Source organism: Formica exsecta, unplaced genomic scaffold, assembly GCF_003651465.1.
Source record: "Formica exsecta isolate Colony F162 unplaced genomic scaffold, ASM365146v1 scaffold140, whole genome shotgun sequence".
Classification (NCBI taxonomy): domain Eukaryota; kingdom Metazoa; phylum Arthropoda; class Insecta; order Hymenoptera; family Formicidae; genus Formica; species Formica exsecta.
In genome coordinates this window covers 712,397-730,343 of record NW_021848730.1, presented here as the reverse complement: position 1 = coordinate 730,343, position 17,947 = coordinate 712,397, and the positions used below count along the sequence as shown (strand labels likewise).

General features: G+C 34.6%; 3 protein-coding genes across 5 annotated transcripts in view; 2 read left to right on the top strand and 1 right to left on the bottom strand.

Moving 5' to 3' along the window:
- LOC115246199 overlaps positions 1-17,947 on the bottom strand; it is a 128,659-nt gene that overhangs the window by 27,275 nt on the left and 83,437 nt on the right. The gene's annotated exons all lie outside the window — the stretch shown is intronic.
- LOC115246195 (upstream stimulatory factor 1-like) overlaps positions 1-17,947 on the top strand; it is a 56,848-nt gene that overhangs the window by 29,176 nt on the left and 9,725 nt on the right. The gene's annotated exons all lie outside the window — the stretch shown is intronic.
- On the top strand, positions 286-1,369 carry LOC115246197 (bolA-like protein 3). Its single transcript, XM_029824863.1, has 3 exons — positions 286-501; positions 612-700; positions 783-1,369. Exons 1-3 carry the CDS (start codon positions 321-323, stop codon positions 846-848), a joined length of 336 nt encoding a protein of 111 aa, XP_029680723.1. The 5' UTR covers positions 286-320; the 3' UTR covers positions 849-1,369.

Here is a 17,947-nt window from a genome sequence, read left to right as displayed (position 1 = left end):
TGTAATTACATATTTATTAATAATATAATTATATATATTATTTAAAAATTATTACTTATTGATATCTTGTATTTCAACTACATTTAATTATATTTTTATGTAATTAGATAATTACTTAGTTTCTTTATTTATTAAAATATTAATATATAATTACTTTATTATAAATTTAATTCATAGAAAATGTAAGAAAGTCTCTAGCTAAAAGATAAGCAAAAGATAATGTGCAATTTTTCAAAGTTTGATGAAGTTAACAAATCCTTTGCTCAAATCCAATTCTCCCTATCCCTTTTGAGCAATGTTTTGCATACTATAGATAAGCGATGAGACTTGGGAAGACCACAATAAGAAAGATGAATAAAACCAAACTGTTGCAGTTACTCTCTCGGCTATGGAACGGACCTAATGGCGTACTTGCAGGTAAACAGGCCGAGCAAAAAATGATATCTATCCTGAGAAACAGGTTTCCTCAAGCCCAACTGATTGAGGTTACCGATGTGTCAGGTAAACATTTCATACTTAGTGTAATATTCTTTTAAACACAATTTTTTTTTTAAAGAGAGAGATATAACAAGAAATTCACTTTAATTAATATAATTATAATTGTATTCTAGGAGGATGCGGTGCTATGTTTGACATAAATGTGGTTGCTCCAGAATTCAAAGGACTCAATACTGTGAAGCAGCATCGAATTATTAATGAGGTGGTTCTTTCTAAGAGAAAACTATAATAACATCAATGGAAATACAATATTATAAATCACTTTATTTGATGAATGCTTACAGATACTTAAAGAAGAAATTAAAGATATGCATGGTCTTCGAATACGTACGAGTATTCCACAATCGTAAATTTTGCTATAGATGACTGTGTTGTTATATTAGTTTCATAAGAACAATATTTAATATCAATTTTTAGCTCGAAACTGTACAAAACCTAAAGATCCACATTATGTACATTTTTATGTAAAATGTAAATTTTAAGAAAGTGCTACAAGAAAAGAAATAATAGAGATCTTTGGAATGTCTTTTGTTTTTTTTATTAAATGTGCGTGATTTATTTATATCGAAATTAAGCAATTTAATCACGAAAAATATTAAAAAGATAATTTAAACACATAATGAGAAATAATAGGATTCCTACTGTTATTATTATTAAAAATTTGTAAAATGCATTATTGCAATATCTGTTATGTAGTATTTTTATTATTGAGTGTTACATAATTATTATTATATATATCGCCTATATAAAATACAAAGGAAGATAACTACACAATTGAGAAAATGCATCACAAATGAGAGCATTATAAATATGAAAAAAAAATTGTGTCAATTACAAAATAATCAAGATATAATATAATTAAAATATAAAAGGAAAATTGCAGTTTTTGTTAATTAATTATGTTTTTATTTATTTATATATTAGGTCTACTGGAAAGTTCTGTCCGTTTTTGGAATAAAACAAAATACAAATTTTTATTACCGTCAATAAACTTTATTAAATAATGTAATTTCCATTATTATTAATGATTTCTTGCCAGCGTGAGGGCAATTTGTATATCCCATTTTCGAAAAATGTTTTATCTTTTGATGCGAACCAGTGCTTGTTTGATATCTTGTTCCTTTTTGAATTTTTTGCCCCTCAAAAAGTTTTGTAAGGACAAAAACAAGTGATAGTCGGTGGGTGCTAAGTCCGGGGAATATGGTGGATGCGACAGAATTTCCCAGCCTCGTTCTGCAATTTTTTGACGAGTCCCCAAAGCAGCATGTGGCCTGGCATTATCATGATGCAGTATGATGTTCTTCCTATTGTACATCGCCGGCCTCTTTTCTTGGACTGCTGTATTTAAATTATCCAGTTGCTGACAATACTTCTCCGAATAATGGCAATTACATTATTTAATAAAGTTTATTGACGGTAATAAAAATTTGTATTTTGTTTTATCCCAAAAACGGACAGAACTTTTCGGTAGACCTGATATAAAAATATACACTTTGAACAAGATATCTATATTTGTATCTAGAGGAGTCTTGATGTAGGTAGTTAGGTGAGTGCAAGACTATTATGAAATATGGAACATTAAAGTTTGATGGATGATTACAAAAACTGTCTCACGGGATCTAATATTTACCGTCTGTTCCGTGGAAACTACGTCACCTGCCGCATGACACGTTCGAAGGATATTGGCACATCATGCCTGGTATACGTAAGCGAATACCTGCCTCACGCGATACATAATCGCGACCAGGTGCACCGGATCCTTTCTGAAGTGGAAATGCTCTTTTTTATGTGAAAAACGCAAACATCGCTAGCAAGGTTAAGTAGTTTTATGTCTGAATTATATGCGTTATCCTGTAGACATTACACAAGGATTGCATCTTTCGAAAATTGAGAAACAAAAATATATCATTCCATGGAAAACTTTTATCTGTTTTTCATTGCATTTTCTTAAAAAAAAAAAGAAAAAAAATCGTTCAGTAAATTAATTTGTTTAGATTATATCTAGAAATATATCTCCCTCTTTCTTTGTTCTTTTTGTTTTAAGTTTTAATTTTAATATTTTATAAATATTTTATTATCTCTCTCTCTTGTGATTGTACTTATGATATGCAATTTATCTGATAATTCTTAGAGATATTGTATTAAATGAATTTATCTTTCTGCTTTTTTATTTTAAAGAGATAAACCTAAAATTGTATAGACTTTACAGAGAGATCCAGAATATACTAAAATTATCAGATAATCCTTTTATTAATCAGCTTATTTGGCCAATTTCTCCTGAATGAAAATAACAATAAATAATATTTTTTTAAATAACATTGTGAGGAATAATTTTTTTAAGTTTTCTGATAAATATGTATCTTAATTATTTTCTATATACATTAACCCTTATCTCTTTTCCATATATATTATATAATTTATATTTCAATATTATAAAGTATAGTTATTGAAAAAGAAGTAATCTATATGTAATATAAAATGAACTCTATGTTTCTTAATTTTCAGATGCTATGCCTATATAAATATTATTCAAAATCTGTTAATATATACTTTATCCCATTATATAATACAGACGTTCTATAATTTTATATAATTTTTATATATACTACATTATATTAACTTTATGGAGAAAGAGGTAGATTTAATTCTCTTAACCCGTGTTTCTCTTTATCATTTAAATATGGAAGCGCAGACTCGCCGGTTCGCCCGAGGCGGCCAAAATACCTCTATCGGCCCTTGCGCGTGGGTGTGTTCGCTGGTGGGCAACAACCGGTCGTAAAATCTTATCGCGGTTTCACGGCGCAGCTTCCCTCGGTTCCAGCTGCGTCTTACGAATGTACCTGTGTGTGACTTTTTTGCCTCTCGCTCGGTGCGCACACTTAAGAGGCGCGCAAGATGCGGGCTGCTGCTACACCGCGCCCTGCAGCGCACAGATTCACGGATGGATGCACGATTTTTTCCCCTTTCAACAGGCACACAACCGCGTGCGCATTAAATTGATATAAGATCCGCGTGCGTCCTCCGAATAATCATCTTATCGCGCAACGATCGATAACGATCGTAACGCCCAGCGCGCGTCCATAATAATTCGCGTGACATATTGCTTCGTTTCATGCAACATGTTTCCGCAGGGTTATACCGTTACATATCCATACACATAATGCAATCATATACCTTAATAAAATAAAACTTAATAACGTAATCACGTATAATAAATTTAATAACTTAATAAATCTTAGATGTTTAACATTCCTCTTCGAGGCGATTTATCTGGAATATATTATTCATAAAGCAGGAAATAATAATATTAATATATTTACAAAGAAATATAAATATATTATAATTATATAATTATATAAATTATAGAATAAAAGAATTTATCCCTCCGCGTAAGAATTTAAAAGATTTAATAATAATTTAATAGTCGAGAATTTAAGAATTTACTATATAATTATAAAAAGATAGGTATTTGTGTATATATTAAAAAAATTTTGAAGAATATTTAATTAATCACTAGATATATGTATATGTTATTTACCGGATAAATAAACAGTCATCGAGCAGGTAAAAACTGGTTGCATTACAGGATAAATTACCGAATCGCTAAGAGCGGCATTCAGAATGCCGGTTTCTCTTTTTCTCGCATTTTCAAGGATTAAGGACTTTCGCAACTCACGCGAACGTTAATACGGGATTGCGGTATTTATCGATTCGTTGTTAATAGCACATGTGCCCGTACGTTACCTCGGTCGTTTGTTGACGCTCGCTAGATCTCTTTCAGGCTATTACGATTTATGTGTTAATGGCAACCCCGATACTCTCTGGCGACTTCTTTTTTCATCCATTGCGAGTTTCACATTTGCGTATCGCATCATCATCGATTACGTCTGTATAATCAGTAAAATTGCATAGAACTTGCAATGAGAGTTATCTCTCGACAAGCGTTATAAACAATAATTTAGAATATATGTAACCTTATAAAATTTACACACATTGCTATTTCTGTGTGTTCTTCTTACAAAATGCTTATTTATAATATATTATTTATATTATTGCATTCTGAATATATCGAGAAAAATATATATAATAAATATATATAATATAATGTAATATAATGCTATTAGCATGCAAAAATAAAAGATAGCAATAACTGCATAATATCGTGATATATTATCGCCTATAAAGTATTTATATCTATTGAAATGATCTTTTTTTATTTGCATCATAAATCCTCGACACAGATCGCGACGCTCGTAAATCGAATGTTGTATCCTCGATTTATCCCGACGAACATCCGACAATAAAGGGAGATTTTGTAGACTATAAAAAAAATCGATTCTAGAGTCTGCGCTTCGTTAAATACTATGTATGTACGTTAAATGTGCATCGTGGATTCGCGTATTGCTGCGCGAAGAGATTTTCAGTTTCCATTTTCATGTTCGCCGGGCTTATGTGAAAATACGAGCCAACCGTTGTTATACACAATTTAATCGAATATAAAATAAATACATGAGTTATAGAATCATGAATTATAACAAATACTGCAGCTAATAATTATTCATTGATAATTCTCCTATTTTAGTATTATATTATTTTTAGCATCCTTAGGCCCTGCGCACAATAGAGAAAATATTAGGAATAGGAATAAAATATTAAATATTAGGAGGAGCAATTTGGAATTATTTTACTTCAAACAAGAAAACGGAATGGATTAATTATTTCTAATTTTTATTTTTTTATTTCATTATGCGTTAATCTATTCCGTTCTCTTGTTTGAAGTAAAATAATTCCAAATTGCTCCTCCTGATATTTAATATTTTATTCCTATTCCTAATATTTTCTCTATTGTGCGCAGGGCCTTAGCATTAAAATTATTAATTTTAATAATTTTAGTGCTCTTTTCACGTAAATTCAACAGTGTTTCAAATTGAAATCTTAATTGACAGCTTGTGAAATACGACAAAAATAATATTTTTATTTAATGAAAAAATTAAATTATCTGATAATAAAAAGTTGTCAACATAGTTAAATAATCCACGATTATAATTATATATATATATAATGCATCTTATCGATGTTTCCGTAATCTTCAAATTTTTTTGAGATTCTCTAATGTATATATGAGACCATAGTCGATGTGACCGTTTGTCGTAAAACGTCTCGAGAATCACCTGCTAGACGGGAAGAAGACCGCCCGAAGGGACAAAACGACGCCGATGGTGGTCGGCGGAATATAAAGCCAGCTTTGCATTCGCAGTACATTCGCGACGACTCTGTATATAGATATATCTATTGATATATGATTCCGCCTTTTGTCGATGGACTCTTCTTTATGTATCTCGTCTTATTTTCTTTATCTTGTTCCCCGTTTTCTCAGCATCGCCGCTGAGATAAATCATAACTTTAAAATGATGGATCGAGATTGCACATTGCATGGGAACGCATAATAATGCATAGTTGTGTGCATGACAAGAGATTATTTGGACATTTGTAACACTGTGTTGTGATATTGATAATTCGTAAAAATTTGTATATATAAGGCGAATTATACGGAAACGAGAAAAGAGAAAAGCTTTCGGTAAATTAAGCTTCATCATTATAAACAAATAACAAAAAAATCTTATACCTCTATCTTTCTCGAGTAAATTAATTTAACCAAATATTAATTTGCGATTTAATTGCAATTAATTCTAGGATTTAATTAATAAATTTCGGGATAAAAGAATGAAGCTTTGAACGGAAGCCCTTATATTAAGTTACTCTGCCGGACAAATGTATAATTCAATTCATGCTTAGATTAATGCAGATTTTGATTTACGTCACAGGGAAAGTATCGGCCGCATAAATCGAGAATTAAGCGGACGCAGAATCCTTGTTGGTGGCGAGCTTTCAGCATTTCCTCCCGCGCATACTGTATTCCAGCCGTAGATGGGATGCGTGTTCCATGAACGCGCGTCTCGCGTGAAAGCCGATACGGCCCCACGCGATGCGTGTGACCCTACTCGCTACACGGCTATTGAATTTCAATTTGCGATACCGCTGTCTAATTAATACGATCTTCTCTTATATATACATATTTACGCTCTCTCGCGTCTATCTCTCGCTTCTCGCCTTTTCGAACCGGTCGCGGCAAATCTATTAATTTGTTCTCACGGAACTGGCATATCGTTATTTGTGATACGTTCCGCAAATGCATCCGCCTGCGCACGGTGTGCATTTGCTGCGACCTAGATCCCCCAATATGTCCAATGCGACAAAGTATGAATAAAACAAATTTAAGTATCAGATTAATTCATAAATGCATATTTTGAAAGAATTTTGTAACAAAGTAGATAAAAAACATAGTTTATTATTCTGATTGATTATGTCAGTTAATTAAATTCATTCTCGATAATCTTTCCTGTCATTTCTATGGCAATTTTTCTATTTCATCTGTGTCAACGTGAGATGCTGATCTCTCTGATAGATAAAAATAAATTTTAAAATTATAATTTTGCGCGCTCTAATTTTCTGTAGATGAAAATCAATTTTTTGGAGTCGTTACAAGTTTGAAGTACTCGCGGAAAGATCGTCAAGCTAAAAGTTAAATCCTTTGTCTTCTCTTTGTTATCAAACGCTTCAGTGATTCTTGTTGAACGTTGTCGAATAATTCTCTCGCAAAGTGACTTACGCGTAGCAAATCCCAAGTTAATTCTTATGTTAGAACAAGAGGAGCTTCAGTTAAACCGGCTTCACTGAAAATCTGAGAGACTTATCGAATTGCATGTATCCATTGAGTTTGGTGTATCTCATGTGTCCAGCTTCCCAGGGACCAACTTTCGCGGTTCCCTCAAACTTTATAATGGTTTTACCGAATGAAATCTCCGCGCTAAGCGGATTACTAGTACGGATCCGTGGAGCGGATCATGCTTGCCGAAGTTGGTTATTCTCTGGTACAATAAGAGTCAGGGAATGTATATGTGTGCGTGTGTTCCTCATAATGTGTAATAGTTTTGGGAGGCAAACCATATCTGTGAAATACCGACAGATATTAGAGTAAGATTCCTCAAGAAGCTGAGAGTAAACATTTTTCTCTCTTATAATTTGTAATATTGAATAACACACATTTTTTGATGAATATTGCAGAATAAATTTTGCTCCTTATATATATATATTTTTATGAGTTGCACATTGAAAAGAAATATATCGAAGAGATAAGCATTCTGTGTGTAAAAAAAGAAGGTTTATTTCCATAAGATATGATTTAAGACTTTTTTATTATTCATATATTTTCACGAAATCGATAACGGGTTGTCCTCATGGAAAACAATCGTAGAGGTATTCGGGTCATGCGCGTTACGTGAAATATATTGGTTTAAGCATGGCGTAACTGGATCTACATAAAAATGATATGTTAGTAATATATATTTTGTTTGCGACAAACAGCGCGTGTATCAGAACGCATACCGAGACACGTGCAGTAATTATGCGAACGCGACGCTTTATTGTCGCGCAGAAGATGGAAGCATAAAATTTCAAAGCCTTGCAGAGGAAATTACCTTCTTTTTTAAATTCCCTCTTGGCATTTTATCATCAACTTATTTTTACCTGAATATTCAAAGAGATATTCCTTCATAACCGTGCATCACACTTCTTGTATTTTACTTTCTGGATATTAGATATTAAGGAAAATTTTCTTAATTTTATCGCGATATATTTACAAGCACGTTTCTTTTTCGGGAAAATTCATGGCGAGAACTTTGTTTCACCATCGTGCGATGTTATTATATAAGAACGATTTTTAATTCAAGAGATTTCAACGTTATATAAGAAATTTGAATTCCCGAAGAAACGTTAACGCTTTATGGTTGACCGCAGATAGTAACGATGTCATTTCTTACGTGAGTTCATTGTCGTGAGAATGAAGAGTGAGAAGACAACAAAGAAGGGAAGAAGGAAGGAAGGTGGAAAAGCGAGAGATCGAACGAATAATAAAAAGAATGTCGGAAAGGGAAAGAAGAGAAGTGAATGACCGAGTGAATTCCAGTGTCACCGCTCGGAATGGCAATGTGCATAAAGCAAGGTGGTTCTTCTAAGATCGCGTTTACACGGAACAAGACCAACGGAGAGTCTTCTTGAAGAGTACAAAGAGAGGGTCTTAAGTGTTGTCGTGATCTCTCGGTATTCCTATTCTTTTTTACTTCCGTTGAGAATAACATTTGCGAGATCGATTCGCGAATCGGCTAATTAACTTTAGATTGATGATTCCTAAGATTTGAGAGAATGTATTAATTAATAAAAAGATCACGCGTTGGAAAGTTTTTTTACGATTAAACACTGCATTTTAACTTGTTGAATAATCGAATTAATATCGATTACAATTAATACATCCGCACAAAATTTCTGCAATATAATATATATCGACAATTAATTTCTCTCTCTATAAAATTTACTAATCACATTCTCATTTTTTGGAAGCTGAAAATCAGCATTGAAATGGCCCCCATCGAAATTTCAATAAGAGAATAATATAAACGCTGTACAATGGCAACTCTCGTGAATGGAATAATGGTGGCGGTTGCATGACAAAGAAATTCTTATTTAACAGGCTCCGTCTTGGAGCGGAAGGAAACATGAAACGCCGGTTTAAATACACGAGAGACGTGAGCTCGTCTACAATTTATCAGAACGACACGGCACTTTTCGCTGAATACAAACGAATACGTAGCCGATGGTGGCACGCGCCACGCCGCCGGAAACCTGTCGCGACGTCAATGATCTCCGACACGGCTTATCTCTTGTCGATTCAGAATGTATCCTGCGAAACACGACCCACCAGTGAAAATGTCTTCCAGCCGATTCATTAAAAAAAAATTCATTCGTCGCATATAACTGGCTTGCCAGCTCTCATACGAATTTCGTTACTTCAAAAAGAAAAAATATCAACGGTATTGAGCGAAATATACTCGTGGAAAATTAATGCAGTTAATCATTATTAATCTGTGTGAATATTTTAATGTATTAGAAAAAAAGATTGCTAAAATATTAGAAAACATATAATCATAACAAGTAATATATATGCTATTGAAAGTGAAAATATATAACGCATGATATGAATATTTTAGGGATTTATATTTCATATTGTATGCTAAAACTAATTGTGTGTGATAAGATTAATTTTATTTTATTGTTTTTTCTAGAATAACTCTAATGTGTGCGATCGTACGATGTATCCTATAAGAACCATGGGAAGAATCATGCGAAGCGCGAGCGATTTAATTATCCCTAATTTCGGGGCGATTTTTCTCTCTACCTGCGGTGTTTATCCCAGGGGATAATCGCATAATAACAATACCGCGCATAATAACAATACTCAGAGCGCGATCGTCCATCTTCGTCATCACGGATCGGCTTTACCCACGTTCGAACCGCGAAAATCATCCTCTCGGGGCCCTTTTGCCGCAATTACCTTCATTTTCTGTAACAAGAGTCCGCGTCTTTTCGTACGCCAGTACTTTATTATACGAATATATGCATAATTAACGCAACGGTCGCTAATACTAAAGCCCGCCGTGCCGCTAATAGATTGGGATGATAATAGCAGCATCGACCGAATAAGCGAAAGTTCTCATGCGTATTCTCTCACAATCAGATGTGGGTGCGGCATGCATATGCACATCCGCATATACCTGGCCAGCAGCTGCCAATCGAACGTGCACGCGCGCGCACCGCATCTGGACCGGTTCTTGCCGCGATTGCATCCGGCGAGGATGTCGTGTTCCCCTCGAGAGATACCGGGAGAGGGCTGGTGCCCTGGACGCACTATTTCTGTACATCGGCGCGTCGCACGTTTCCGATTCTCTAAGGCAGGAGCGTGACAAAAATCAGTGAAAAGACAACAGAAGACATTTTTTATATTTTCTCTTTCTTTCTTCTTAGAGTTTGAAAATTTTCCTCTATTTCTGCCCTCAAATATCTATATAAGAAAAAATTTTTAAGTGTTTTTTTGTTATCTAAAATTATTACGATCTTTGTTGTAAAATTGTTACAGCTTTTACTGTAATTTTATTACTTTGAAAGAGACTAGCGTGAGAAGTATGACACGTTGTTATGACAAATATTTGAAAAATTCGATGGGAAGCAGATATGATTGACTTCTCTCACGCATATCGGCATGACATTCTTCCCGCCTGTACGGCAACTGCCTCTGTTTTGCAAAACGACGGCAGCTGGTATGCAACAAAATGCAATCTGAACCGGTTTTGGCAATGCATCTAGACGAACAAGCCCGCAGAAAGAGGACTTTTACGGTTTTCAAAAAAGAGCAATGGCAACCGTGATTAATTAAGACATGTAAATAATAATATAATAAAGTAATTAATAATATAGATTTACCTTTATCAAACTTCATACATTTTGAAAAAAAATTTAAATGTCACCTTGGCGATATCAATCCTTTTGACCTGACTCGATATTCGTGCATTTATGGACTGACCCAAATTGTAATCTTCAATAGTATCGCGATGGCCGTTTGAAAATGGATAACGGCGTACCAATAATAGAAGGTTAACCGTCTATCGTTAGCTTTTCGCATAGCGCTTATCGTTACTGAAGCATAACTCCCTATTTTGATGTTGCAATATGTATTCACTCAACTATTATACATCAGGAAGTATTACAAACTTTGCCAAGAAATATTGGAAAAAAACTTTTTTCAAGATATTGATTTTTATTACAATTTTTTTTATCAGTAAAGATGCATACAGGCTAATATTTTTAAAACTGAACGAGATATAAAATCCTTATTTTAAAATCAAATAAAATTAATTTCGTTATGTTAATTGCAGTGCGAAATTCCATTTTTGCATCGAATGCTCGCTTCGATACCAAACAGTCGCTGGAAAATAAGAATATCATATCTCGTTCAGTTTCAGAAATATTAGCCTGTAACACCTTTAGTGATTCACCATGTATATATATATATATATATGTGTATATAAATCAAACTCGATATGCTTATCGTAAAAGTCATGCTAACCCGTACTTGCGATTATTGAGAGAAGCGTCATCACATGAGATAGTGCTTAATAGAATATTCGATCTATATGGCCTACGACAACTTACATAATTCACGTAGCAAGTGGAGCAGCAACGGAAATCGATACTGAACGGCCGCCATAACGGTCAAGGAGGGTCGGCAACCTTGTCAGGAAGTAGCAATCAATATTATCAGTTCGGTATCGATAATAAAGTAAACGAACGCGATGTAATATAGAATTGTAAAAGGTAATATTTCATGGTATCATTCTCTTGAAGGACATTTTCTATTCATAGATTCAAGTTAATATGAGCATATGTTTTTTTATATTTGCCAATTTTCACATTTTCTATATTCCGGATTGAAATAACAAGATTGTTAGATATTTGATTTAATTTAAATTCGTAATTTTCTTCAAACGTTCAAATTTTTTTCGGTTTCTAAAATGTTGAAATTTTTTGTAGAATTCTACACATTTATTTTAAATTTATAATTTCTCTTTTTTTTTTTCTCTCTCACTGTCTGTTTGGAACCTCGGTTATGCCAAGATCCTTCGAGTATTTCACATTTCGGTGCTTATTCGATGATGAGCCACATTAATCTTCACATATCATGCGAAACGTCCCACGCATGTTCGCGTGCGTTAAAATAACCATCAGCTTTAGTAGCGAGAGAGTGCGTTGACTGCCGCGGCACGAATCGCATTTGCATATTTAATTCGTCGTAAGAGGGAAATGGCACCGTCCTCGTTATCAGAAAGCGCGATGCACGATACGTTACATGCGGATCTTGATTTGAGGCTTGCTTTGTTATGTCTTACCGTTATAGCGCGTATATCCGCATAAAATCGTTACTTATCCTCACTCGCAACAAAGACAATTCATCGAACGAGAATTTCGCGCGGATGCGAATAAATTCGCAACGGCGAATTGAATATACGCTCGCATTGAATATTATCTCGTGGTTCTCGTAGCCGGCTGTTTAATATCCGTGGCGGAAACTTTGCGAGTCATACCAATTAACTGATAATGTTAGTGGCGACTGCTCTCTCTATATTATTGTCCGCCCTCTCGAGGAAAATTCGGAGCTCGTAAACTACCTAGCCACCGTTCCAGATGCTTGCTTTCTTTGCGGATTCGAGCGGCCAATTATATGCGTAATGGCCTTTCGCGGTTAAGCTTAATTGAAAGCGACGCCATCATATAATTCTCGTACAATATCTCGCGCTCCTTTCGTCTATTAACATTTAAATCCGAACTTTACAAGAGCTGTAAGAGATTTTATTCAACACAAATATGGAAATGGAATATCTATGTGGCCACGATTTCTTTTATCTTATATTTATAATTTTATTTTAATTGCTTCAAACAAATTTTCATTACATTGTAGCAATAAGGTATCTGACAGCAGCATAATAGGGAACATCTGCGAATTGAACAATTTTCTAGATGTATGCGAAAGGTGCAACGTGTGTCTGCCGCGTATTCATTATGTGCACTTTCCCGGGCGTGCGCGCGAAATTATAGGTCGTCATAATCTCGTAGGTACGATGTTGCGTTGCCGCGGGTGATGCGATTATCCTGTCGATACAGCTGCAGCTGAGTCCCATAGAATTACACGCTTGTTTTTGCGCGATTACCTCCCGATGCATTAATTACGCGGCGTTTCCACGTCCGCTTTAGTATTCGGATGTAACGTATGTAAATGCTCGCAAACTCTTCTATATTAACTCTAGTATTATAGTAAGAAGACGAAAGATATCTTGCACTTATTGCACTTATTAAATAAAAAATGTCATTTTATCATGGAACTAATTACGGATAAAATTGCGAAATTCTCATCCTTTGATAAATAACAAACTTGGTTTACAAGTCGTGCACAAGTGCTTCGTGAAAGGATTAAATGAGAAATTTAGATTCACAATTTAATTATAATTATTGCTAAATAAAAATATTATAAATTTAATTATATAAATTGCGCTAAAAAATGATGAAATAGATAAGATTAAATCAAATTTAAAATTAATGACACAAAAGATTTTGTGCATGTATTGATAAAGCAGCATTGAGGGAGAGAGAGAGAGAGAGAGACAGAGAGAGAGAGAAAGAGAAATGTATAGAGTCGAATAAACACGTCACGAGCTAGCGAGTACATCGAAATTTCGCGAGATGAAAGGAAATTCAAAAGGCGGGGAAAGATTGGGCGCACCAATTCCAGAATTTCAACTGAGACGATTTGAATCAATTGGTCCGTAATTGCGGTTGGATTGTTCGACTTCGCTATCGACGTTCTATTTGAGTCAGAATTCTAATGATTACAACTCCGAAGAAATTGCAAAATTTTACGAGAATCGACGCTCAATGATCTATTAAATCTCTACGTCAAGACATTGTATTATATTTTTTTCTCATACAAATACCCGTTAATTATATTATTTTTTTAATGCGTTAAAAAGTTAGAAAGTTAGAAAAAGAATGTATAAAGAACGTAATGCGCACAATGTCAGTAAATTATAAAGCATAAAGTATAAAGAGAGAACGTAAATAAGTTTTAATATAATAATAATAATAACAAGTTAAGATGTGCGATTATACTTGTGCGCAGAACAATGTGTTAACATGTATTTAATGGGATATCAATTTATAACCAGTATAATTTGTTGAGACATTGTTTTTTGATATAATTTGGACGAAAACACACGATGAAAGTAGTAGTAGCAAAATGTGAAGAGATATGATATTGTCAATTATACCGTTAACTAACGGTGTACATTGCACAAATATGACTTCAATTACAGAGTTTCTCTTGAATAGTTTAAGCATCTTAGTCATGTACGCGCCGCGAATGAACGACTATATCGATTTCACCGGATCTAATAAGGTCATCTTATCATCGCGTAAAGAAATGACGCCGTGGCAGTATGTGAGAGAGATGATTCAAGTTTCTATTTATTAAACGAAAGAAAGAGAGAGAGAGGGTATCATTTTTATGTATATTCTATGTTGAACATAACTTTATATTATCGTTCCAATAGGTAATAATTATTTCTAAATGATAATTGATGGCGATTTTACTTTTACAAGAATTGTATGAAATAGCGATTAACATCAGGATGCAATTTATAAAACTTACCACAAGTTTGAAATTCCGGAAATCAATATTTGTAAGTTAGATTGCAGTCATGTAGACGCACGATAAGTCGACCAGCACAAACTCATTAACTCTGTCGCCAAGCGGTATTAGACGCACGTTAAGTGCCCGCCATAATTAGTGTAATTACTTTCCGGCTGTTGCGTTATCGGGACGAGTATAGTACACACTCGCGTGTCCTGCAAGAAGCCTCTCTCGTGCTACTTCGGAAAATATCCTTACATAACGAAATGGGATCGACATCGAAATTGATTGAGGAGTTCTTTCTGGCAGAAATAATTGGCTGCGCTTCTCAAGCGTATACCCGTTTGACAAACAAAAGATTGATTTACGGAGAGATACAATATCGAGAACTGCTCATTTTCTCAGAATTACGACAGAATCTCTATTGAAACATGACATCAAGCAAATAAAGGATTTCATTTATAATCAATATATAAATATATAAACGGTGAAGTTTAAGAAAAAAATATATTCGAAAAGAGTTGATACACAATTTTGAAGCTTTTTTGAATAAAAGTCGCAGCAAGCTCACTTTCGTTTCAATTTGTCGATCATTTCGTGCAATGACACATGCGCGGGAAGAAGCGTAAAAAAATGGGCACACGGAGGCATAAGGAAAAAGGCACATACACACACATACAACGCGCGTGTATGTTAATCTGTAAGACGAGGGCCGCCGCGTTATCCGAAGTACAGTTAATATTTCGTAACGTCAGGTGGTTAACGAACGCCATTCACTCGTCGGGGCTCGGCTCTCCGACACGCGGGTGCATCGTTCATATCGCATCGAATGCAGTCGGGCACATTGCAGCAATCGTGCAGTTTGTCGGAACTGTCCAACTCTGCCGGCCGGGAGAGCGAGTAATAGGAAGATTAATCTCCGCTCGGACCAAACGCGGGGATAATCGGGAGAAAGAGATGATATTAAAACCGCCAAGCGACAGAATAAGCTCATATCTCCATATAAGGATAGCCGGGTTGTGAAAGGTATTATGCGAGTACATATTTTCCTGCCGCTCTTATATAAGCCCAAAACGTTTAAACGCCTTAATAAATGCCCAGAAAATACGGACATCCACTGGATATTCCTAGATGCTCATTGTAATGCTACTATTTATTCCTATATGCAAAAGGCATTTCATGTGAAAATTATTCTGAAATGCAAATCATAATACGATATATATCATAATCATATGTATTTATTAAATAAATCGTGTATTTAAAGCATATTATGTTCAGACCAATAACAAATATTTAAAATTTTTAATTAAATCTTTTAGATTATTCTTATTAAAAAATTGTTGAAAAATTATCTGTGCATAAATTATGTATGCTTAGAGATAAATATTTCTTAGAAATTTGCTAACCTAGATCATATGTATAATAATTTTACGTACATTAATATTATATGGCAATATTACAATTATAATATATTATTTTGATATATTATATAATACGTCTCTCTATATCATCTAATTAATTTAATTTAACTTATTGATATATAACTTATAATTTTTTATATTTTACATAATGATTTTCTACATTTTTTCATATAGCTTTCTTGCCTAATAGAGATTTATCTGTTAACCGTATTTGTCACTCATAACACACTTACTGAGAAATTTCGTAATTTGAAGAATCGTCAACGCATGATAATCGGTCGGTGAAAGATCAGCTAGGAGGCAGAGAAAGGTACTTGCGTGGCGAACCGAACGTGACAAAAATTGTGGCGGGACATCGTCGACGAGACCTCGGCGGAATTTACCGACGCCCACACAGCTTTTGTGTACCCACGTGTCGACAGAAACGTAAACGGACCGATCGGTTACGAAATGTAATATCTCCACACAGGGTATCGGTATCACGGTGTAAATATTAGATCCGCATCCATATAATCGTGCGGCTATGATAGGTGGTGCATTAATTAATGGAAGTAATTGCCACGAAAGCTGCCGGAAACTACGAAGATCCACAACTATGCGCTACACGTTTAATTTACGCGAATCTGTATTAATTAGCTTACTTCGTTCGCACGGCGATTTCGTGTGAATGAACTGCTCACGAAGCGGTAGAACGAGGTCGATTCAAAGGTTAGTAGTGCTACGATAATTATCTTCCCCTCAGTTACATTGTAGCGCACATTGCGATTGTCGAAACCTACTTCGATTAATCGTAAGATTTCATGGACTTGAGAAAAGAAAACTTTAAATCTATAGAAATCTAATTATTATCTTTTTATAGACGGAAAAGTTTTTAGAAAATTTCATGAGAAGAAATAATGTTTTATTTCTTATAATTACAAATTATATTGTTTCCATTAAGCAGCTTCGATCATCTTTTTCAATTCAAAAATTAAATTTATCGAAAAAATCCGGCGACAGTGCGAGGCGAATGTTCGCCAAAAGTAACTTGGGCGAACTTACTCTTGCTTTCGCTAATATTCGCGCGAGTATCCCAGTATCCCGAGACACACCCTTACTATGCGGAAAAGAAGCGCGGCGATCGTAATTGCGAGCATAAAGCAATGTAATTACGTGGTCTAATTGCGGAACGGCGCGGCGCGTCCTTCCGTTGCACGCCTCACATGCGATTGCTAAGGAAGACTTATGGTGGTAATATTAAACGTCAGAGAGAGGAATGCCAGAGCATCGTTAATCTTAACGATATCGTTAAGGCCGATATCGTCCTTGGCGTTCACGAAGAAGAAGATGCGATCCTAATTTCTATTTTCGTGAAATCGTTGTCGTGTTCGCGAAGCGTATAGACGCGATCAGTTTATACCGTTTGTTCCATTTGCGCGAAATGAGCGTGGCTGGATAGAGAGAATTGAATTGAGTCCCGTAGAAAAGAGGCAACTGGAGATAAATGGAAATTCATTTCGCGAAATTAGAGTTAAGTGTCTTCTTTACCGAAATTCGATTTATGGATTCGAAGATGTCAAATCACGGTTTTAGATTAATATCACTTTTTTCAAATTAGAAATAAGACGCACGAAATCGAAAGATTTTTTTAAAAGAGATTCTATACACTTGTGTGCGTTTTTTAATTAATTAATTTAACGCATTGATGAATTACAGTCGATTTTTTATAGAATTGTCTGATGCATGCAAACGAAGAGGATTGACGCGCGAATTTTTTTGATCACGCTTTATTCGAGGAATATTTCGTTCTCCCTCAGGAACATTCTGGATCCCTCTGAAAGGGACGAACACGTAATATTGGATTTGTTAGCATGGCGTTAATTGCCAAACGAGGGACAATATAGAGAAAGAGGGAAGA